Source organism: Cebus imitator, unplaced genomic scaffold, assembly GCF_001604975.1.
Source record: "Cebus imitator isolate Cc_AM_T3 unplaced genomic scaffold, Cebus_imitator-1.0 Scaffold622, whole genome shotgun sequence".
Taxonomy (NCBI): domain Eukaryota; kingdom Metazoa; phylum Chordata; class Mammalia; order Primates; family Cebidae; genus Cebus; species Cebus imitator.
Genome location: NW_016107937.1, coordinates 662,431 through 687,438, shown reverse-complemented (window position 1 = coordinate 687,438; position 25,008 = coordinate 662,431). Strand labels below are relative to the sequence as shown.

General features: G+C 34.3%; 1 protein-coding gene across 1 annotated transcript; it reads left to right on the top strand.

Moving 5' to 3' along the window:
- The first annotated feature begins 6,305 nt into the window (after positions 1-6,305).
- LOC108295142 (olfactory receptor 8H1-like) lies at positions 6,306-7,505 on the top strand. Its single transcript, XM_017517186.1, has one exon. It carries the CDS (start codon positions 6,306-6,308, stop codon positions 7,242-7,244), a length of 939 nt encoding a protein of 312 aa, XP_017372675.1. The 3' UTR covers positions 7,245-7,505.
- Positions 7,506-25,008: the final 17,503 nt, after the last annotated feature.

Here is a 25,008-nt window from a genome sequence, read left to right as displayed (position 1 = left end):
CGAGCCAAAGACTTGTTAACCTTCTCTGTTTCTCTCCCACCAAGCACAGGAGGGACATGCTCTGGAATTTTCTTATCTGACTGAGGAAACGTCTTCTGAAAAGAAAGGAAATTGTGTTAAACTCCTTCTCTAGATATCTCATTAATTAACTAGGAAAGATTAATCACTGCAGAGGAGAAGAGACTAAAAGTTGTCACCATACCCACACATCTTTTTATCTGTTCTTCCGAGGGCAGCGCCAAGAGATTATGTAAGAGATTTTATCTGCATAATAGACAGCATTTGTCCAAAACAAAGTTATGTCTCTTCCCTTAAATTGCTGGTTCCCTTCAGTTTCCTACTAGAATCATTCACAAACAAACTGTCTATGCTTTGGGCTCTCATTTCTCCCCTATGAAAAGGGTGTTTATGCCTCAACCATCTGAGACTTCTCTGAGTGTCATATTTTGAGTGGTTCATGTGCTTATGCAGATTAATAAATCTGCATGCCTTTTCTCTTGTTTATTGTCAGTTCATTTCAGCTAACTTGAAACTTCAGAGGGGAATGGAAATTCACTTTAGCACTACACATTCATACTTTCTGAATAAAATGAGCATTTTTACAACTATATGAGATATCATGGCTTTTACACTTTATTACATTTATCCTGATTCTAATGTATGTATTTTTACTTTTGATTGTATTGAGTGTATATTTTCTATAATTTCAAATATTCTTATTTGCTTAGCATTAATAAAATTATGTATCAATTTCCTCTTTTAGTGTTTTTTTTTTAATTGCTAGTCTGTTTCTAGGAGCAAAATCATACCCCACTTTTGTTTGCTCATCATAACACATAATAATATATTTTATTTACCCAAAATTGTGCCTAAATGTCCATATATACTCTTCTCAATATGCTTCTCTCAGTTTCCCCTGGCATATTCAAGTCTCCCATCATTCTCTCTCCTAGTTGCTCCGTGTGCACCTTCCCTCTAGATCCCGTAACACAGGTCTTTCCAGGATAAGCCTTGCCTATTCGCCGCTCATTCCTTCTGCTTCACTCTCCCAGCACTCTTGATCTTTCCCACATCAGATGATTAATTGTATTCTTTGAAACTTAAGTCCTCGACAGGAACCTACTGTGTGAAATACTCCAGATGTCTCCTTTCTTTTTTAATAGCTGAGCAAAGGCACTCAATTTAAAATATGTTTAACGTATCATGCTTCAAAATAAACATACTTAGTTTTGGTTCCGTCTGTTAAAAGAGTGTGCCTTTGTAATGTGCCTGTCAGACATTTGCATTCCTTGAGTTTGTGTTCTATTTCTCTAACTTTAAGAAAAATTTTGGTATGAAAAGTTTTTAAAAACTGTTTTTAAAACAATTTTCATATCAGTGAGTATTTCAAAAAATTCTGAAGAAAAAATTAGTCAATGAAAGTGAAATAAATTCAGTAAAATTGATTTTTGATATCAGAGATTCTGACTCACTCTCATAGCCATATATTAAGATTAAAAGTCCATTTAAAATAAATTCAAATTATTATCTGTTACTTGGAGTAGCTAGTGTAGCATGGCTAGGAATTTGCACAGACATTTGCTTTTTAAAATAGGGGAATAGGAGGATGGGTAGAAAAAATAACTAAAATTAACAGCTAAAGACAACAAATACAGCCCGGGTGTGGTGGCTCACGCCTGTAATCCCAGCATTTTGGGGGGCCTATGCAAGCAGATCAGTTGAGGTCAGGAGTTTGAGAACAGCCTGGCCTACATGGTAAAACCCCATCTCTTTAAAAAAAAAATACAAAAACTTGCTGGGCGTGGTGGGCGTGCTTGTAGCCCCAGCTACTTGGGAGGCTTAGGCAGGAGAATTGTTTGAATCTAGGAGGCGGTTATTGCAGTGAGTCAAGATTGTGCTGCTGCACTTCAGCCTGGGCAACAGAGCAAGACTCCAAATAAATAAATAGATAAATAAATATTTATAGTGTAAAAATAGTTTTAACTCAAAAATTTAAAAAATTAGCATCATAATTTTACTATGATTTTAATAACTTAAAGACTAAGTATAGCTGAGGTTAATCTTAGTCGAATAAAAAATGAAAAATTTAATGTTAGAATATTTATATAATAAGCCATAATAGGAATAATTCAGATCACTATGTGTATAGGTGAAAAGTGACACCTGGATGAATAATGCAAATACTAACTTCTGGTACTATTAAACAAGTAACCATAAAAAATACTTTTACTAGGTACTAGAGAAAAAATAATGAATCCAACCTGATAAAGTAGGGGCAATAAAATGTTGAAACAAAAATAACTAATGAAAAAGCAAGTTAATAAATATTTGAACAAAATCTATCAAAAAAAGTAATTTTTTAAATTGAGCCAAAGATGAAAAAAAATGGTAAACATAATCCATGAAGCAGGGTGAGAGAGGAGAGAATAGAAGAGGCAAAGGTAACATAGTTTAAAATATAATGGCCTAAGGCTGGACATCGTGGCTCACACCTGTAATCCCAGCACTTTTGGGAGGCAGAGGCAGGAAGATTGCTTGAGCCCAGGAGTTCGAGACAAGCCTGGACTACCTAGTGAGACCCCATCTCTACAAAGAATACAAAAAATTAGCCAAGCCTGGTGGAGAGCACCTGTAGTCCCAGATACTCGGGAGGATGAGACGGGAGGATTACTTGAGCCCAGAAGGGTGTATGTTACAATGAACTGAGATAGCCCAAGGGCACTCCAGCCTGGGCAACAAAGCAGGACTCTGTCTCTAAATAAATAAATAAATCGTAAAAAATATAATTACCTAGAACATTACATTATTTCTCCATTTAGATTGAAAGACAGGATAAAGGAAATATGGCACATATATACCATAGAATACTATGCAGCCATAAAAAAAGGATGAGTTCATGTTCTTTGTAGGGACATGGATGAAGCTGGAAACCATCATTCTCAGCAAACTGACACAAAACAGTAAACCAAACACCACATGTTCGCACTCATAAGTGGGTGTTGAACAATGAGAACACATGGACACAGGGAAGGCAACATCACACACCAGGGCTTGTTGAGGGGTGGGGGCGGCTAGGAGAGGGATAGCAAGGGGTGGGAGGATTGGGGAGGGCTAACATTAGGAGAAATGCTTGATGTAGGTGACAGTGGGATGGATGCAGCAAACCACCATGGCACGTGTATACCTATGTAAAAAACCTGCACATTCTGCACATGTACCCTAGAACTTAAAGTATAACAAAAATAAATAAAATAAAATATCTGATCAGAATTAGGTTTCTGTAATGACACAATAAATGGCAAAATAATTTTCCTACCATTGTAAACAACTCTGAAACTGAACAAAATGGATTTCAATGTTAGAAAAACATTGAGCAAGAAAACCCCTTGCTCACAAAGATTTTGCAATCACCAAGTCTATTCAGGTTATGAGTAGTCATAACCACATAGTTGGTTACCTCTTACCTCTTATTTGGTTTAAACCCTAACGTTGTCTATTGTTAAAGAGTGTGATGCTGGCTTTTAAATCTTCAAATCAACCTGTCTCAGGATCTCTAAATTTCTTATGAATACAATCGCCCTTTTAAAAGCTCATCAAAGGTACAATGAATACATACAATGTAGTGGCTTATACCTACCAACTGATTATCTCCTGAAATTCTACATTATTGGTATACTTTCCTTCTAGACTCACTTTTAAATTTATAAGAAATTGATTTTATCTCCTATCATGACTTAAGATTCATTTTATTGTTTTACTCTTATTCACATTGTATATTGTTTCAGATTCTTCCTTTACTTCCTTATCTTGGGCAAATAATTCTCAGTAGAATATTTCAGCTCTTCCTTATTTTAATATCTAACTCATATTTAAGAAAATAATGTGACCTGATTATATACAGAGGAATTAAGCTTTGTCTACTAAACTAATTATAAAATGTTTCTTAGTCTGAGGGCTGATTTTGGCTTTTTTCTTTCTTTTTCTTTTTTTTTTTTTTTTGATATGGAGGTTTGCTCTTGTTGCCCAGGCTGGAGTGCAATGGCACAATCTTGGCTCACCACAACATTTACCTCCCGGGTTCAAGCAGTTCTTCTGCCTCAGCCTCCCAAGTAGCTGGGATTACAGGCCTGTATCACCATGCCAGGCTAATTTTGTATTTTTAGTAGAGGCGGGGTTTCACCATGTTCGTCAGACTGATCTCAAACTCCTGACCTCATGCGATCTGCCCACCTTGGCCTCCCAAAGAGCTGGGATTACAGGCATGGCTCACCACACCCAGCCCTGATTTTGCCTTTCTGTTCTCACTTTTGTTTTATAAAATTTTTATAAGTACATGGAAATAAAAAAACATATTACACAAATGCTTTATGTAGATGAATTAGGTGACACTACCACACGAGAATGAATAACTGGTGCCATGATGTGGTAATGCTTCAAAACCTGTATTTATCAGCTGGTGAATGCTTCGTTAATTTAGTAAGTTATGGGGCACTAACCAATACATGAACCATAAAATCGTGCAGTTTATAAAAAGCAAATATAACATAGCTCATGGCATAGCATACAATTTTGGTTATTAAATGAGGAAAAGACACTAAATATATAGTACAATAGTTGTTAGGCAATCTATAAGTACACATACAAATAAGCGTTAAATGTACAAAGAAAAATAATTAGGAAAAAATACGTTAACAAAATGTTAATGACAGTTTGGAATTGTTTTCATTTACTTATTTGAATTTTGTTATATTCTGATTCTTTTCTAATTAACATGTCTTACTTCTATGATAGTATAAAAAAATTGTGAAAAATACATTTATTCCATCCTTGATGGTGTCAGTCACAGAGTATTTTTATGGAAATGGCTTCTCCACCACCCCAGTAAAAAATTGTGAACATCACACGAAAAGACCAAGCCATAATTTCCTTCATTTGTGTATTCTAAGGTAAAAAGGGAAACCTTGAGCAAAATGCAACATGCCTTCATTTAGCACTTGAACTTTTGTCCTTGGAAACATGCCGAGCAATCTTCCTTGGCAAATGGTCCCCAGGGATTACCAGAAGGTGCCTTATCATCAGTCTCTGATATATGAGGTCCCCTGGAATTATCAGAGTGAGGGAAAGAATAATCTCCTATGGTCACAGTGGCTGCAGTATTCTTTGATATATGACTTCTTTGTAGTCTTTCCGTTTTACCAGGTCCTAAACAAAATTTCTAGGTTGGTTTATTTTAACTCAGAATAAAACATAATAAATGCACAAAAATGTAAAGACAACTTACCTTAAGGAAAACAGATATTATGAAAAATTTCATCACCTTAAATAGTTGCATATTTTATTTAATAAAAAAATTTGAGGTTGACAAATTTCCAGAAAATGTAAGAAGAAAATTTTTTCACCAATTTTGACTCACACACAGTAAGTATTATTCTCAAAACTGGAAGATTTTGTTTCAGATTTTATTTCAGATAAAATAAAAACAGGACTTTATCAGAATAATATATTAATACATACACATATCATTTAGTCTTTACCTTAAGTACTGTCAGAGGTTGTAACAAATGTAGAGTTGATGGAATCAGAGCCTACAAGAAAAGTACATATTTTAAAAAGATAATTCTTGGAAGAAATTAGATTTTGATCAGTTAAGTCAGGAAAACATTACATCTTTTATAAATTTATACCTATATATCATCTATAATTTTAATGTAATCTACTAAAATCCACAAGGGTAAAATTTATTGAAAATTAGTATTAAATAATATTGGAAACAAAAGGGAAGTAAATGATATAATAAAACTGTTTCATTTTGTATTACATATCTAGCTATTTTCTCAAGTTTTCTGAAATTATTTATAAACAAGGGTATAGTGTATAAGCCTTCTCTCTGAAGTTAATACATCTTAGAAGAATCAGTGTCAACATTTAATTGATCTGACTTCAGATAAGTTACTCAAACTTTCCATACACTTTTTTTCTCACCTAAAATATGTGGTTAATCGTATCTATGGTAAAATATTTTCAGGTGGATTAAATGTATTAATAAAGGAAGGAATTCAAAACAATGTCGGGTTTATTATTATGCAATATGGTACATTTTATTATAAAGTGTAAATGTTAATTTCTACTTATATCTATATCGGTAATAAAATTAGTTTATTTAGTTATATTCTATAAATGTCTTATCAATTTATAGAACACTGAACTAATTATTAAATGCTAGGTCATTCCTATAAACAGAAACCTTTTAAAGTCGTTCTGTTAAGTATCAACTTTGGTTTCTCAGCAGTTTAAAGCAGTTGAGCATGATGAGTAGAAGGAATAACACGAATGTGCCTGACTTCATCCTAATGGGACTGACGGATTCTGAAGAGATCCAGCTGGCTCTCTTTATAATATTTCTCCTGATACATCTAATTACTGTGCTGGGGAATGTGGGGATGATATTGATAATCCGCCTGGACCCCCAGCTTCACACTCCCATGTATTTCTTCCTCACTCACCTGTCATTTATTGACCTCAGTTACTCAACTGTCATCATACCTAAAACCTTAGCAAACCTACTGACTTCCAACTATATTTCCTTCAGGGGCTGCTTTACCCAGATGTTCTTTTTTGTCTTCTTGGGAGCTGCTGAGTGTTTTCTTCTCTCCTCAATGGCCTATGATCGCTATGTAGCTATCTGCTGTCCTCTACACTACCCAGTTACTATGTCCAAAAGGCTCTGCCACGCTCTTGTCACTGGGCCCTATATGATTGGCTTTATCGACTCCTTTGTCAATGTGGTTTGCATGAGCAGACTGCATTTCTGTGAGTCAAATGTAGTTCATCACTTTTTCTGTGACACGTCCCCAATTTTATCTTTGTCCTGCACTGACACATACGACATTGAAATTCTGATATTTATTTTCGCTGGTTTCACTCTGATGGTGTCCCTTATCACAATATCTGCATCCTATGTGTTCATTCTCTCTACTATCCTGAAAATTAATTCCACTTCAGGAAAGCAGAAAGCTTTCTCTACTTGTGCCTCTCATCTCTTGGGAGTCACCATCTTTTATGGCACTCTGATTTTTACTTATTTAAAACCAAGAAAGTCTTATTCCTTGGGAAGGGATCAAGTGGCTTCTGTGTTTTATACTATTGTGATTCCCATGCTGAATCCACTCATTTATAGTCTTAGAAACAAAGAAGTGAAAAATGCTTTCATTAGAGTCATGCAGAGAAGAGAGTACTCCAGGTAATTAAAATAGCAGGAATGCTGAACATTTACACTCATTTTTTCTTTCATTCCTATTCGGGTGTTTTCTTGGTCTCTCTATAAAAACAATTGAATCCTTTAATTTATTTGCATTTCTGTTGTGCTACTTTTTGTTTGATTAAACATGATTTTGAACATTTCCAGGCATATGTTTTTAGAAATCCAAATGGTAGAAATCATAATATATGTGTCATATTTACAGTCTAAATATATGTTTTTAAAGCAACTGATGTGGAAAACAAGAAACTATGGTTGTCATTTAAAATTATATTATTCAAGTTCTTATGTAGATTTCAATTGTAGACAAATTTATTATGAAAAAGACTATTTGAGACACAATGATACTAGTTTTAGATGTGATTCCATTTATTATATGGGGAAGAATTATAGCAGAGTGAGTAGGAGTACCTATTTTGGAATAAAATTTTCCAAGAGTTAGGGTCTAAACATGCTACATTTTTAGCTGTATAATCCGTAATATGTTACTTAAAGCTTAAGGCTCCTTGTCCTAAGTGCACAAGATAAATGATAACTCCAAATCTGATCAGAGGGTAGTTGTAGAGTATTTAAGGCAATCATAATCAATGCTGTCCATTATCATTAGAAGACTTACATTCCTGCAGAATGCCTTTTTTCAGGAATTTTAACTTGTGTTTTACAAATTACTTTTGGTTAATTTAATTGACAGAACACAAGGAACCAAAAGGAAAAAAAAATCAGCAGTTCAGAATTTTTGATTTTGGAAATTAAATATTTCAGTAGAATTATAGCATATATTAATATAATAGAAAATTATTATAATATTAATATATAATTAATATAACAGAAAAATAGCATCTATTAATATAATGTTGGAGGAAATTTGAAAAATATTATGAAACATTAAAGAAAATAGAAATCCTTCACAAATACTGAGTTTTGGCTGCTCTTCCTGTGGAGTAGCCATTCTGTTATTTCTTTACTTCTCTAATAAACTCATTTTCAGTTTAAGAAAAACAAATATTGAGTTTTGTGCATGTTCTTCTAAGTCAATAGTTTTGAATACGTGCCATATATATAACACATATAAACAAAATTTCTGTCACTTTCCATGTACTGATTTTCACCTTTCTGTATCCATTTACCAGTTTAACATTTGATAATCTCTGTCACCGACAACTCTAATATTTATTTTTTCTTTGTACATGGGCAAAAATCAAGACTCATTTCACAATGTTTTGGACTTGAAATACAAACTCACCAAGTTAAAAATTGTGTTTAAAAGAAAGCCTCTTAAAGAAGACCCTGGGATCTAATCTGTTTATCAGTGCCCATTATATCCTTAAGTTTGAACATTTAGCCAATTATATCCTTAAGTTTGAACATTTAGCCGACCTTCTCTTTTAACATGGTAAATTTATTTGCCATGTAATTTTCCATACAAATCAGTTGATTTAAAAGTTCATTGCTCACACTGTGCATTATAATAAAAATTTGAACAATAAAAAAATCTACATGTAGTGATATCTGTTTTGTGTGCTAAACATTTGAAAACTGGATTTCTGTAATGTGTCAAACTGCTTCTCTGTTAAAATCCTGTGTGTGTGTTTTTTTTAAACATTGCATTTCTCCTGATTTCTACAAGTTTATTTTGGTTTTAAAAATAATACCTTGAGTTAAATTCTTTATTCGTTGATTTTACATTTCTTAATACAGAAAAGTTGTAAAGCAAAGGATTGACAATGAATTCAGATGTGACAGCCCATAAACTTTAGTCAGGTAGAGTGCTAAAATGTCTTTTATTTTTAAATTTTTCTCTTACATATTTTGGATTCACAGTTTTGTTTTCTTCTGCTGTTTAAAAAATGCTTTAGAAGCTAGTTTTCATTTTTCCAAGTATTTGCCTTTTTTGTTTAAACTTTTGAAACAGTTACTGGATAAATTATTTACATTCAGGCTATACTTTTTTAAACTTGTGAAATTTGTTTTGTTTGTATAATTATATTTTATTTTTTATGGCTATATTCTGAATGTATATAGCTGACTTATTCTTACATGCCCGTATGATGGCCTTATCTTTCTCTCACCCTTTGCCAAAACTGAAACAGTTCATATGTCACATTTCCTCTTGGAAGGGTCTTCTCTGCTTGGAATTGAGATTATTTAAATAAATGCAGCCTTAGCTCCAAGATAGGCCCACAAAACTTGTGCTTTTATAGATTAACTGCATTGTTTTAAATAGGGTAGGAGCAGGTTATTTGTAATTTTCTACAGCTTATGTGGAAATAAAAGCTCTATATACAATCCTATCCATCAATATTACCTCAAATATGGCCCCTCTGAGTAAATCCACATTTACCTGTGCAATATCTCACTCTGCACCTTGAAATGTAATGGAACCTCATAATCCATCCAGATATAACTCATCACATCTACTCTTTTCTTACATTGCTTATTTCTTTGCTTCTGTTTTTTCCATTTTTTTTCTCTCTCCTTCTTTTCTTTGTTCCTTTCTTTTTGGTCTTTATCTTGTTGATCACTGACGCTGCAAACCTATAAACGATTTACATCCCAATGAATAGAATAAATTAGCAAGTTTTGTATAAACCATTTATCTAATATTTTAAGTGCATTGTTTTCTCTCTTATTTTTGTCATTGACTGTATGAAAACTCCTAATGTTTCCTAAAGTGTTGTCTAGAGGCAGAAAAATTAAGATGGTAAAGTAAAAACATCAGTCAATTCTTTCACTCCATATATAACAAGTTTTAAAAAAGGATCCTGTAGCTAGGCAAATTAGGCTTGCATCTTCATATTACTCGTAAGGACCATGTGGCATAGAGCAAATTATTTAAAGTTTGTGTGCACTGTTTCTTCATCTGTAATAAAAGATAATTATACCACCTCTTGAAGTTATGAGCATTACATGAGTTAATAACGGTATAACATTTATACGATTGTCCAATGCCTAATAAGCTGCATATAATTGTTATTGCTATTGTAAGGGAAGAAACTGTCCTTGAGCCTCCTAGAGTTCCTGGCTAGGACTGAAAATAAAACTGACAAAAGAGATTAACAAGAAAAGCCATATACATTTATTTAATAAAAGTTTTATGTGACATGGGAGGCTACAGAAATTAGGATTTGAGGGTCCAGTAAAAATTGTCTAATTTAATGCATAGGTTCAGTGAAGGATGGACAGCTATGTAGAAATGGGATTGGATAAGAGGATATAATCTGATGGCAAAAGTCTGTGGAGGGGAGGAGGGTAACCTAGCAAGTCCTGTGTTTAGATTCTTTTTGGTCTCTCACTGTAGCATTCCTTTACCTTGGAACAGGACAGGACCCTTCTGGAATGTGGGTCTACTTTCAGACAACATAGAATTTCTTTATGATGAGCTTCTGCAAAAATCAGGAGAAGGTCAGAATAATATTTTTAGTTTTACTTATTTATTTATTTATTGCCTCGCTTTGAAGAAAGGAATTCTATTTTCTATGACCCACCTGGGGGAAGAGAAACTCTAGTTTCTAAGACTTGCCTTGGGAGGAAAGGGGAAGCAGAAGACAGGAAGGTAGAAGAATGTAAAACGAACAAATAAACAAACTAAAAAAAACCTAGATTCTGAAGCCTTTCAGTCTGATTTGGTTCAAAGCACTCAGCTTGCCAAGGTTCCGTATTTCAAAGTATGGTATTCTGAGCCCCAACATTTCCCCCATCTGAAACTTTATTGGAAGTTTCAAAAATTCAGAGGTGAGCCAGTGGCAGGTTAGAGTATGAGTGGCAAAACATCTGCAAAGGGGCAGAAGATATAGACTATAAGGGTAATGAACAAACCAGAAAGAACAAAATCTAGCACATTGAACAATCTAAGCATGTAAGAACAGATCTAACTCATTTATTAACTCACAGTTCAGTCAGTAAATATTTTTGTTGATAAACTATACTTTCTATCTGCTCTTTTATACCCTGGGGATATAATTCTAACATCAAATAGACACAACACCTATCTTCATGAAGTTGCAATGTCACCCTACTGGTGGATCTAAATACTAATCAAATACAACAAAAATAATAAAAATGATTAAGTGATAAGAAAGAGAGGCCCCATGGGGATAGGATAAGTCAAATAATATTTTTGAGAGAAAAGTAATTGAGCTGAGTTACGTGAAGTTTTCTTAACTTGAGCGTTAAATATACCACTTTTCCATATTGGCCAGAACAAATAGAAGATCCTGAGAGACTGCTTATATCTATAATTTGGTTTCAAATAAAGTAGAATAAAAAGAACAATAATAGAATTTTCATGCAGGTTAACTGGATGTTGATTCTTGATGACTTTTAGTGTATGTTCAGTCAGATATTTCAGGCCTAAATGAGATTATTTAATTCTTCATGTTCACTTCTTCCTTTGCCAAAGAATGATTTTTTTTGTTAATTTGAAAAAGCAATAAAATCAATAAACAGGATGATAACCTTGACAAAAGCATTTTCTTAACAATTTTGAAACCCAGATTTGGGTGATCGATGCCTAAAAATGATCCTGGAATGCTGCAAAATATTTGAATTTTGTAAGAGATGAATATTTAGAAACACACTGAGGCAGATTATTTCCTTCTTTCATAAAACTCTCCTTAAAGGATTATAAGCCAAAAAGTAAATTTTAAGATGTTGTGACTTCAAATAGCATGTCTCTTTTTATAAGATAAAATCTTGTCTATAATGTAGTTACTGATGTGTCTCTGCAAATTGCTTTGCTATTTTTAGAGGAATTTTGAGTGTATATTCTTCTTTCTAGCCTTTACTTATTCCAATAGAGATATATGTGTTCTCTTTGCATAATTGATCAGAAAGATAAGAAACAGATGTACTAAAAATTATTATCTTGGGTCTCAAACTCACACCTATGAATTAATTCTAAAATGGACAATTGCTTTATTGTATTCTAATATATTTTTTCTCTGGCTGAATATCAGGGCAATCACCCCTTTGAAAAGAGACAGTGTTTAACTAAAAAAAAAATAATGAATGCACTCTTAAAGGGTCTTTCTGTTAAAAAACTCTGGAACAAAAATAAATAAGGCAGAATAAGTAAAGCAGAAGGTGTGAGTTAGTAAAGTAAGATTGCTTCTGTGTTCTGGGCCTTTTTTGTAGGTAACCCCCCATATAGGCACCAAGGAAGGAGAACTAAGCAGAATCCTGGCACAATTAAGATCTGAAGAATATCTCAGTTTACAGTATTACTATTCAGTTATTTCCTTTTATACAATCCTTTATATAATCATATATTTGTTCATGGAATGAGTGCCTAATGAATATCTTACCGCTCAGTTATTTCCCTATATAGATACACATATCACTATATCTTAGTTCATAATAGGAGGAATGCCTAGGGTAGACATGGTACAGAGCCTGAATTAAGGAATAAGCAGCTTACAGTCAGAGGAATGTCTGGAGCAGACACGGTGCAGAGCATGATTTAAGAGAAAAACAGTTATACCAGGACAAGAATCCGTAGCCCAGGTGGCAGCCTTCAGTATCATAAAGATGCCCACTGTATGGCAGGCTTGGGGCAAGAGCACTCCTCCTGATAAAGGAGTTGTAGGACCTTGCTCCAGTTCTCGTGGAGGGCTGCCCTCAGACTGGCAATCCCTCGAGCATCCAAGAGCTCAAAGCCCTTTCAGATACCTGCACCTTGGTGACTGTGAACTTTATCGGCTCTAGTTACTGTGCTGCTCGAAAGCATCTTCCTATAGAACTCATTGGAAGCTGCCAGCAGGTGGTGGTAACTCTGACAGCTCTGTCACTGCTGTGTAACTTAAAGCACCCTCCTATAAATCTTCTTAGAAGTAGTTTGCCCATAGATAGAGGTATTGCACACTGCACCCTCTTCACTATGCATGGCCCACCTCCACGCCTCAGTGACCTAATGGAGATGGACCCCTTACTGTACACAGCCCACTTCCTTGCCTCGATGACCTAAAGGGGATGGACCCCTGCCTGTGCACTGTCCACCTCCTAGCCTAGGTGACCTAATAGGGGTGGGCCCCTTGTTTTATGGCTCAAGACCCTTTCACTATCCTTAAAGATGACTATTCACTGCCCTGCCCCCTAACCTATGCACAATAAATATTGATGCTTCTGGACATTTGGGGCCTCTCCTGACTCCGCTTATAGGTGGCGTGGCCCCCCAAGCTCAGCTGCGTTTTCCTTGTATTGTTGTGTCCTGTCTCTTTATTTCTCAGATCCTGTGTCTCAGCACAGCATAAGGGACACCACAGGACACTGTGGGACCCTTAGTCCTACACTTGTTTATTGGGTTTGAAATACAAGGCCATGTGGGCTTTGGGAGGGAGTGATTATAGAACTTTTCATTGGAACTCAGTGCTACTATGTAACAGAGGAAAGCAACACTGGGTATAATTAAGCCTGGGTCCAAGAAGAGCACATTTAGACCAGCTCTATCCAAGGCCAGCAGTTGAAACTTGGGTTCTGGGAAACCTCTTCACCTTGAGCTAAAAGGGCCCTGGACTTCTATCTAAACATAAAAGACAGTGTAGGCCACAAGGACTGCCACTCTGAGGCAAGTCCTAGTGCTGTGCTGGGCTCACAGCCAGCTAACTTGTGACGCATGTGACCCAGTAAGCCACCAGCTAGGGGAGCTAAGGGACTACTTGTGCTGCATAAAATAGAGTCAAATGATGGCTTATATTAGTGCCCACATCGAAAAAGAAGAAAAACTTCAAATAAAAGATTTAAATGTGTCTTAACTGGAAATGCAAGAACAAATCAAAGCTGAAATTAGTAGAAAAAAATAAAAATTAGAGCAGAAATAAATGAAATTGACAGAAGCAAAAAATACAAAAGATCCTTAAAAAAAATTCTATGCAGCCATAAAAAAGGAGAATATGTCCTTTGTAGGGACATGAATGAAGTTTGAGGCCATTATCTTTTGCAAACTAACTCAGTAACAGAAAACCAAACACTGCATGTCCTCTCTTATAAGTAGGAACTAAATTATGAGAACACATGAACACATAGAAGGGAACAACTCACACTGGGGTCTGTCAGAGAATGGAGTGTAGGAGGAGAGAGATCAGAAAAAAAATAACTAATGGGTACTAGTCTTAATACCTGGGTGATAAAATAATCTGCACAACAAGCCCCCATGACACAAGTTTTCCTACGTAGCAAACCTGCACAAGTACCCTTGACCTTAAAAGATTTTCAAAGAGAAAATAAAAGCCTTCAAAACAACAACAAAGAAAATGTGAAAACAATGACAAATGTATAGCCACACTAAGAAAATATTTTATATCTAAGGAACCCCATAGTCTTGGCCCAAAAGCTCCTACAGCTGACAAACAACTTCAGCAGTTCAGGATACAAAACCAATGTATAAAAATCACTAGCATTCCTATACACCTAACAGTCAAGCTGAGGGCCAAATCAGAAACACAATCCCATTCACAATTGCCAATAAAAAAGAGTAAAATATCTAGAAATACAGCTAACCAGGAAGACGAAAGGGTTCTATAATGAGAATTACAAAACCCAGCTCAAAGAAATCAAAGATGGCACAAATAGAAAAACATTTCAGATTCATGGATAGGAAGAATCAATATTATTAATATGGTCATTCTGCCCAAGCCAACTGACAGATTCAGCGCTATCCCTTTCACCCTAATAGTGACTTTCTTCACAGAACTAGAAAAAAACTATTATAAAATTAACATGAAAACAATAAAAAGAGCCCAAATAGCCAAGGCAATGCTAAATCAAAAGAACGAAGCTGGAGGCATCACATCCCCCAACTTTAGACTATACTACAATGCTGCAGTAACCAAAACTGCATGGTACTAGTACAAAAACAGGCACACAAACCAATGGAACAGAGTAGAGAAGCCAGAAATAAGGCAACAAATTTACAATTATCTAATCTTTGACAAAGTTGACAAAAACAAGCAAGAGGGAAAGGACTCAATATTCAACAAATGGTGCTGGGATAACTGGCAACCATATGCAGAAGATTGAAACTGGGCCTTTTTCTTACATGATATGGAAAATTCAACTCAAGGTAGATTAATGACTTAAATGTAAACTGAAAACTATTTTTAAAAACCCAGAAGACAACCTACATAATACTATTCTGGGCATAGGAGTGGGTAAAAATTTCATGAAGACACCAAAAGCAACCAAAACAAAAGCAAAAATTAACAAAGGAGCTAATTAAGGTAAAGAGCTTCTGCATAGCAAAGGATACTATCAACAGAGTAAATAGACAACCTACAAACTGGGCGAAAATTTTTGCCATCTATGCAACTGACAAAGGTCTAATATCCAGCCTCTATAAGAAGCTTAAACAAAGTTTCAAGGAAAAAAAAAGCATTAAAAAGTAGACGAAGGACATGAGCAGACACTTTTCAAAAAAAGACACAAATGTGGCCAATAAGCACATGAATAAAAGCTCAATATCACTGATCACTGGAGGTATGCAAATCAAAACTACAGTGAGATAACATCTCATACCAGTGAGAATGGCTACTATTATTATTTTAGGATTTAATTCAGGGGTACATGTGCAGGTTTGTTATATAGGTAAACTTGTGTCATGGGGTTTGTCATACGATTGTTTTATCACCGAGATATTAAGCCTAGTACCCATGAGCTATTTTTCCTAATGCTCTCCCTCCTCCCAGCCTCCACACTCTGATAGGCTCCAGTGTGTGTTGTTCCCCTCTTTGTGTCCATGTGTTCTTCTTGTTTAGCTCCCTATCCTTAGCAAACTAATCCAGGAACAGAAAACCACATACCACATGTTCTCACTTACAAGTGAGAATAACTATTATTTAAAAAATCAAAATAATAACAGGTGCTGGTGAGGGCATGGAATATTTATACACTGTTGGTTCGACCATTGTGGAAAGCAGTGTGATGATTCCTCAAAAACCTAAAAATAGACCTACAGTTTGACCCAGCAATCCCATTACTGGTTTTATACTCAAAGGAATATAATTATTCTATTATGAAAACACATGCCTGTGAATGTTCATTGTAGCACTATTCACAGTAGCAAAAAGCATGTAATCAACCTAACTGCCCATCCATGACAGACCGACAAAGTAAGTGTGATGCATATACACCATGGAATCCATGCAGCCATAAAAAAGAACAAGATCATATATTTTGCAGGAACATGGATGGAGCTGGAGGTTATTATTCTAACTGAACTAACACAGTAATAGAAAACTGAATACCGTATGTTCTCTCTTGTATGTGGAGCCAAATCCTGGGTACATGTGGACACAAAGAAAAGAACAACAGACATTGGGGCCGACTTGAGGGTATAGAGTGCAAGAAGGGTGAGAAGGGAATAGTATCAATCAAGCACTATACTTATTATCTAGGTGACAAAATACTCTGTACACCAAACCTCAGTGACATCCAATTGATGTATATAAAAAACCTCTGAACCTAAAATAAAAATTAAAAACTATAAAAATAAAAAAATAAATTTGCGTGCTAATGACAAAAAGCCCCAGAACATTTGATGTCAAAACTGACAGATAAGAAAGATAAAACAATAATTTAACTTTTAATTTTATATCAGAATTAATAATTGAGAGCTCAAATAAAGAAGAAAAGGGCAATGTTATAGAAGAATTGAGCAGCACTCTCCTCCAGCTTGAGCTGATTAAAATCAATGAAATAATTATTAATCGAATAATATTAAACAACAATTGTTTAGGTAGGCCTTCTCAGAATTGGCACTGTTAACATTTTGGACTAATTTTTGTGTGTGTGCAAGGGGCTGTCTTGTGAAGATTAGATTATTTTGCAGCTTAAGTAACATCTACCCCGTAAATAGCAATAACCTTTGTTCGCACCACCTCACACCTCATGACCATGAAATCAACAATATTTGCAGACATTGCCAAATGTTTTCAGTGAAAACATTTTTCTAGTGAAAAACCTCACTTCTAGGCAAAATCACTCATTTAAATGTTATTGTAATTTAATTGGGAAATATTATTCAACTTACTTTGGAATATATTATTTGAATTGTTAAGCTACTCTTATAAATATATTATTAAAGCAGTCCAATAATCTTTAAACTTGTTGTTCTGGATGCCTTTACCTCTGCGTATTCTTGACAGGTATGTAGTTGTTTAGCTGTCAGATGAGATAATCAATTTTTAAAATATACATATTTTTATGTGAGCAACGGCATTTGATGTAAATTGTGTGGTACCTTCTGCATGTAATTGTAATTCTTTGCTTACAAAGAACACAGAGAATTATTTCTCTTTACAGTGAGCAGATGTTTACTGGTTGACAACTAAGACCAATATGAATTTTATTAACAGGGAGAAAACAGATCATAAGGAATGTACTCTTTTGTTTTTTCAAGCTTGTTATTTTATGAATAAAAAAATGACTGGTTTCTGTTGTTGATTATTTTCCTCAGGGCATCCTTCATGTCCTTGTTCCTGAGGCTGTAGATCAAGGGGTTCAACATGGGAATTAATACTGTTTAGAAGACAGAGGCCATCCTATCTGTGTCAAGAGAATTTTCTGAACATTAAGTACATAAAGAACAGGCTTCCGTAGAACATCAATGATACAGAGGGGCAATAAGGGAGGCAAAAGATGACAATAGTGTGAAAGTGTCATGAGGAAGCTACAGCTATAGGAGACAGACACAAGCCGAATGCAGACTCTGGGCACATGGTGACCATACACAAGGGGGGTTACAAATGGCCAGCTATTGATCATGGGCGGTGAAAGCTAGTAGCAAGCACTCTGTGGTCATGAAGCTGAAAGAGCAGCCTAACTGAGCAGCATGTGCATTGAAGGTTAAAATATTTTTTTGTACAAGAAATTCTCAAGCATTTTGGATATAATGACTGAAGCATAACAGAAACCTAAAAAGACAGGTTGCTCAGAGAAAAAGTATTCATGTTTCCTGCATCATTTTTTAAATGAGCAAATGAATTTATTTCCAAGAAAAAAGATAACTGACATACAATGCACAAGCTGAATCCACATGGCAAGTCCTCTTGCAGGAAAATCTTTGTCTCTAAACCTTGTCTCACTCCTACTGCACATAAGATAATGATTATTATTAGTAGACAGAAAATTCATCATGATGTGGATTTCAATAAATATGTATTTGGTACTTCTGGAATGCGGGGATGTTTCTTTAGGAAAAGTAAGACAGTTCTGTGGATAAATGTAAATGTGTTTCCAAATTTTGGGGGGTAAGCAGGATATCAAGCAAAATGATGGGAGGCAAGATATGCACATTGGTGTATAAATTTTTGGATTTTTTTTCTGTCTCTGTGAAAACTGGCATTGGTATGTTGATAGGAATTGCTTTTAATCTGTACATTGTGTTGGATTGTATGGACCTGTTAATAATAATTGATTATTTCAATCCATAAACATGGGGTATGTTTCGATTTTCTTGTGTCCTTTTCAATTTCTTTCATCAATGTTTTAAAGTTTACGTTGTAGCGATATTTTATTTCTTTGGTCAAATTTATTTTTAATTTAATTCCTCTATATTCAAGAGCTCTGTGGTTGGTCTCTGTAGTTATAAGTAGGTCACAAAGAACAGTGCTGGTCTCTAGTGATCATCAGAAGAAACTAGGCTTTAAGGGAGTTTTCTACTTTTGATATGTTGGTTTCTGATTCTTTCCTACTCTCTATGGCCCAAGTCACAATACAGAAATTCTATACAATCTTCTGTCATAGTTCTTCTCACTGCAACGTGATACTCTTGCATTATGTTTTTCTGACTGTATATGGTCCTTAATAGATATTTATGCAATGAATGCATCAAAGGTACAGCACAGGACACGTTATACCACAATGTCTTCATTTCTTCACCTCTATTTTCCACCTCTTACATTTTGTTTTTCCATCTACACCACCCTTATCATCACTTTAACTTTTCATCCTGGATGTCATCTTTGATCCCATCCTCTCACATCATATTGTGTGGCAGGAAACAATATCTCTTTGACTTACCAGTGTAAGAATTCTCTCCTTCCTAGTTATAAATTCTCATTTCCTTTAACAAATAACATTTTAATAAACCTCCTTTTAAATTTGCAATATCAGTAGTGGTAGATAAACCTTCATCAATCTATATCTGTATATATATATGTATATATATATATATATATGATAAATTTATAGTGAATCATTTAGTTACTATAAACATTGCATGTTTTTTTAAAAAAAGCAATACTTTCTTTAAAAAAAAAAAACTAAGTAATAAATGAAAGTAATAAAGAATACCAAAGTGTGGAGATCCATAGAAGAGACTGAATGTTTTCATAAAGAAACCTCTGAAGATTAAGATACCGAGAAATCTCCTTCCCAATAAAGTTGTACTCATAGGACCATTAGTTTGCACAACACAAAATTTATTAAAAAGAAAAAAAACATATACCTAATGCAATTTTATCATTATTCACTGAGTGTTTTAATATTTTTTCCCTACTTTAGGGTCCAAATAAAGTCACATATTTTCTGGAATACCCTTCACAATACCACACTAGTATAGATTCTCAAATATTTCTGGCAAATTAATTTCAAGAAGCATAATTCTTTATTGGAAATGTCCAGATTGTCATATGCATATACATAAATAGTACCCCATTAATTCGTTTCATACTAAGTAAACCAATGATTTTTCAATTGATAAATTTTCGTTATAACATTTAGACTTTAAAATTAAATTAGAAACATGCCATCAGTATATAGTAATTCTTGTAAAATTCATTATATTTTATTTGTCATATTTGGCTACAAATAATTTTATGGTCTCCTAGCCTTTCTAAATTAAAAAACGGTCATTTGAGTGTCTTCTTTATAGCTTATAAAAACTGAGTTTGGTGGAACAAATTTTGTTAAACATGTGGCTATGTTATTCCATGGTTCAAAATGACTGCTGACATTATTGGATATCCGTTACCACTTTTGTTGATGACACCAAGCATAAATTTTTCTCTTGGGTTTTGTGAATCATCCTCTTATTTGCCACATATTTGATAAAATTTTAATTTGTTCCGGGCTATGTTCAAGCTTCAGATAAATTACCTAACCTTCAGATCATGGATATGTTATTGTAATGATAGTGAAGAGAAAAATCTGTTTAGAAGACATATAAACATGATAATTGCAGATTTAAATAAGCATAATAAGTAAAACAAACAAGATAATACACTAGAAAAACCTGGGAGAATACTTTCACATGGAATATTAATACTTTCACAAGGAAGGCCCTCCTGGGAAGGTGGCCTTTTAAGTGAAACCTAAAGGTTGAGAAAGAATCAGCTATTTAATCAATCACAGAAAGAGCATTCCAGAATTTCAGGCAAGAATTAATTTCCTGAAAATGCAGTTCTGGGGTAAAAATGTAGCCTATGCCACATCTGTTCTTTATTCAAATGAAGTTATCCTGCCTTTAGAGTATGTTCTCATAAATGCTGTAACATGCACAGATAGGAAATGAGAATAGGACAGGAGGGGCACTAGGTAAATAATGATAGACAAAGATCCTAGTTAAAAACAGATAAAGGCATGAAGCATTAAGTTAATAGCACTATATTGCAAGGGAGGAAATAGTTTTGCAGAGTTTAAGGTTCTTCAACATCTTTGGTGATAACCTAGTTAAGCTCTGCCCTTAAAAATTGTCAATGACGACGTTTCTACTTACTTCAAGGAGGAATCTGCTTTGCTTTCTACTTCTTTAGCCCTCACAAGTGGCTACAGAATAGATTTAAGGTTTTTTTTCTAACCCCTTTGAGACTCATTTGGTTGAAGTTTCAATCTGATAAAGGATAAATAAATTGTACATAATTACCTGAGGGCGAGTGCCTTGGATGTTTGTTAACTATTCTCAGAATTTTCCATTAGAAAAAGTTGTAATATTTTATGTTTCCATTTAACTGAATAATTGAATTATGCAATATGACTAAACACAGGAAATTATAAATATGACTTTGTCAGCATTTCAGTTACACAATATTATGCACGTATTAAGTATACCACAGAAACACACACACACAATTTGTTAGTAAATGAAAAAATGATTTCCTAGAAAAAAATACAATATTTGATAATACCATAGTCATTGACCAAGGATATTTTGGAAATTATAGTATAATTCCACTAGACATATAGTTATAGCTGACATAAGAATATGTCATGACTTTTATTGTTCCATTGGTAGAATATAAGGTATGATATTACTAAAGAAAATATTAAATCAGAAGAAAGACAGTTTGGGAGGAAGTGGTATTTAATTGAGTTCTATAGTTTGAGGATTAATTGGCTGAATATAATGATATCAATCTATTTTTGATGTGTTAAAATGGGTCTTTTGGTAGTACCATAAATAATGTAATTATGCTTATTAAAAACACTGTCAAGTGACAAATGTTTTCTCACAATTTATTGGAACAAGTTTCCGTAGTGTACATTAATGACAAAGTTTGCATTAATTTTTAAAGACTCTGTAAAAGGCATGTTTAACCTCTAAGTTGCTAAAGCTGTCGATCAAGAGGTTAAGCCTGGGGATCATTAAAGAGTAGTACAAGGAAGCCATTTATCTATATCAAAACGTAGAGATCCAAAGAACATAACCACCATTGTAAGATGAGAACCACACATGGAGAATGCTTTTTTTCCAGCCCAATGCAGAATGCATTCAACATTTGCATTCAACTCCATCTCTACTAAAAATATAAAAAATAAGCCAGGCATAGTGGTGCATGTCTGTTGTAATCCCAGGTAGCTGGGAGGCTGAGGCATCCTATGACTTCATTGAATTCAGTCTTCACTGTCAGGTTGTTTTGTCCCTTTTAGTCCAATTAAACATTTTTGGAAGAAACAGGTATTATAAGCTTTCGTTAGTATCACCCAAACAATTTATATTTGTGAACAGAACAGAACAATTTTTTTAATTTATAATAGGGTATAGAATGCAACTTAATATAAATAACTGATTTTAAACATCTGAATCCTAAACTAAAATAAATGATAAAATCTTCTACCTTTCAAATGCAGGGATAAATGTAAAGTATTGCACTGATACAGCATAGACTAAATTCTTAATAAAGTCAGAAATATTTGAAGCATATCAATTGATTGCAAAGCTCTATGTGTATCAATATATGAATATTACACTTTATTTCCTCCACTTAGTGGTAACAGTTTGTCTTTCGTACATTTCTATTACGCTTGACAATTTCCGTGGAATTTTAATATTCTTAGAGTCATAGGTAACATACAGCTAATAAAGGTTAAGATCTAGGACCCTCTCTGTTCCCTTGGGTGGGACTTTAGTAATGAACTCACAACGAAATACATCTTTGCCAAAGTTGCAAAAGCACGATATTTTAACCACAATCAAGTAAGACCACTTTTCTTCCCATTCTGACTACCACTCCACCACACTTTAACAGATATCATGCTGCATTATCATATCTGTAGGTATTTGTAGGTTACAACCAACAGGAGATTGAGATAATGATACTTGATGTTTAGTGAGTATATTCATATAGTCCAAAATCATTGACATTTATTATTGAATAATGCTATCTCTTCTGGTGCAGGAATGACTACGCAGAATACTCTTATCACGTAGTATGCAGAGATGTGTCTGGAATTTCATTAATAGGCACGCTGGCTCACACCTGTAATCCCAGCACTTTGGGAGACCAATGCAGGTAGATCGCCTGAAGTCAATAGTTTGAGACCAGCCTGGCCAACATGGTAAAATACCGTCTCTACTAAAAATACAAAAAAATTAGCCAGCCATAGTGGTGGGTACATGTAATCCCAGCTACTCAGGAGGCTGAGTCAGGAGAATCACTTGAACCTGGGAGGTGGAGGTTGCAGTGAGCACTCCAGCCTAGGCAACAAGAGCAAAACTCCATCTCAAAAAAATAAAATAAAATAATTATAGTTAAAATATTTTATGATTTTAACTCAGTTTATTTGCAATTGAAATTTTAAAATTATTTTTCTATTATAAATATTTATATTTGTGTCTCAAGTTGTAAGTATATTTTCTTAAAATAAACTTTCAAATTAGTATAAGCGTCAAGACACACAGATGTAGATCTATTCTGGCTAAAATAAATGGTTTATTTTTAATATGCATGGTTTGTGATAATTTATTTTATGTAACTTATTTCTTTTTATATAATGATATGAAGATAATAGCATTTATAAAGTATACAAAAATATTTATTTGCTGGGTGCGGTGGCTTACACCTGTAATCGGAGCCACACAGGAGGCTGAAGTTGGAGGATTGCTTGAGCCCAGGAGTTCCAGGCTGGAGTAAAGTATAGTTGTGCCATTGCACTCCAGCTTAGGAAACAGAGTAAGACCCAGTGTGTAAATACATAGATACATACATATAAATGTATACATAATATATTATAGATATTTACACATATGTAATCTACCTATTTCATATGTATACATAATACATATTAAATGTATTGCATCCTATATTAATATCTTATTATTTCTGGAATTATGCAATTATTTTTGGTATTTAGAGAGTATAATACTGTGATTTTCAAATATTTCAGTAATAAGTACAGCCTCTGTATTTAAGAAAATTAACATACAATCCATCAATCAAAGCGAAACTGGCCTAATTAAAAATAGTGAAGTGGTTTTTGCCTAATCTCTTGGATTTCCCTCTTATCACATTCACTGTCAACTCAGTGAAAGCCTGGATAATTTTCAATTGGAAGGGTAACTGGATTTCAAAATACTTAGATAAAATGCAGAATAGAATTATAATTTAGTGGAATGTCATCTTCAGCTTGCACAACTATCAGGCAGAAACTTTTGGGAGCCAACACATTGGTGGACATCTCTAGTCTGGAGCAGTTGCAACCTGGAGCTACCTTTGACAGGTGGTAGCAATTCTAAGCATAATTCCTATGTGTAGATTGTTCCACCTTGTCCAGGCAATGGGGACAGAAGAGGAGTGCAATTCAGGAGAGTTAGTGAGCGGCTTATATCTTCTTCCCAGATGAAGTGGTCTGCTGTTTCTCTGTAGAGCCTCACTCTTCCTTTCTGGCCTCTTCCTTTCTCACAAATAATATCTAGAAATCAACTCCTTTTGGAAAATTTATTTTGAATTTCCAAAATTTCAGAGCCTGGCATCATAGGGTTTTATTATAGAATAGAAAGCACACTGGATTGAGCAAAGAAATTCAGATTTCCAGCACCATCTTACCACTTTGAAGTGTTTAAATTTTGCTAAGAATTCTAGTGTTTGTTAGCTTATCTTCATTTCCAAAGTTAGTTATTACCATCCTCTAAAGACATCTGGATTCTTTTACCTTTACATTATTTTTGTGTGAAAAATATATCTGATCTCTTCAGAACATTTTTTGTTTACTTGTAGGAATTTAAGGGGAGCAAGTGCAGTTTTGTTGTGTGGATATATTGCTTCGAAGTGAAGTCTGAGCTTTATTTGCATTTAACATAATGTGCTCCAGTTCCATGCATGTTGTTGCAAATAATGAAAGTTTATCTTTGTGATGGTGAAATAACAAAAAGAGGAATAAAACTCATGAAAAAATTGAATTAACGGATAACAATAAAAATATAAACTTTGTTTTTTTAATGTGGATGCCATCAAGTTCAAGACACTTTTTGTAAGTGATGACACCAGTCAAAATTAGTTTATCTCTAAAGGACTGTGTGTTTTAGAAATTTACTCATGCCA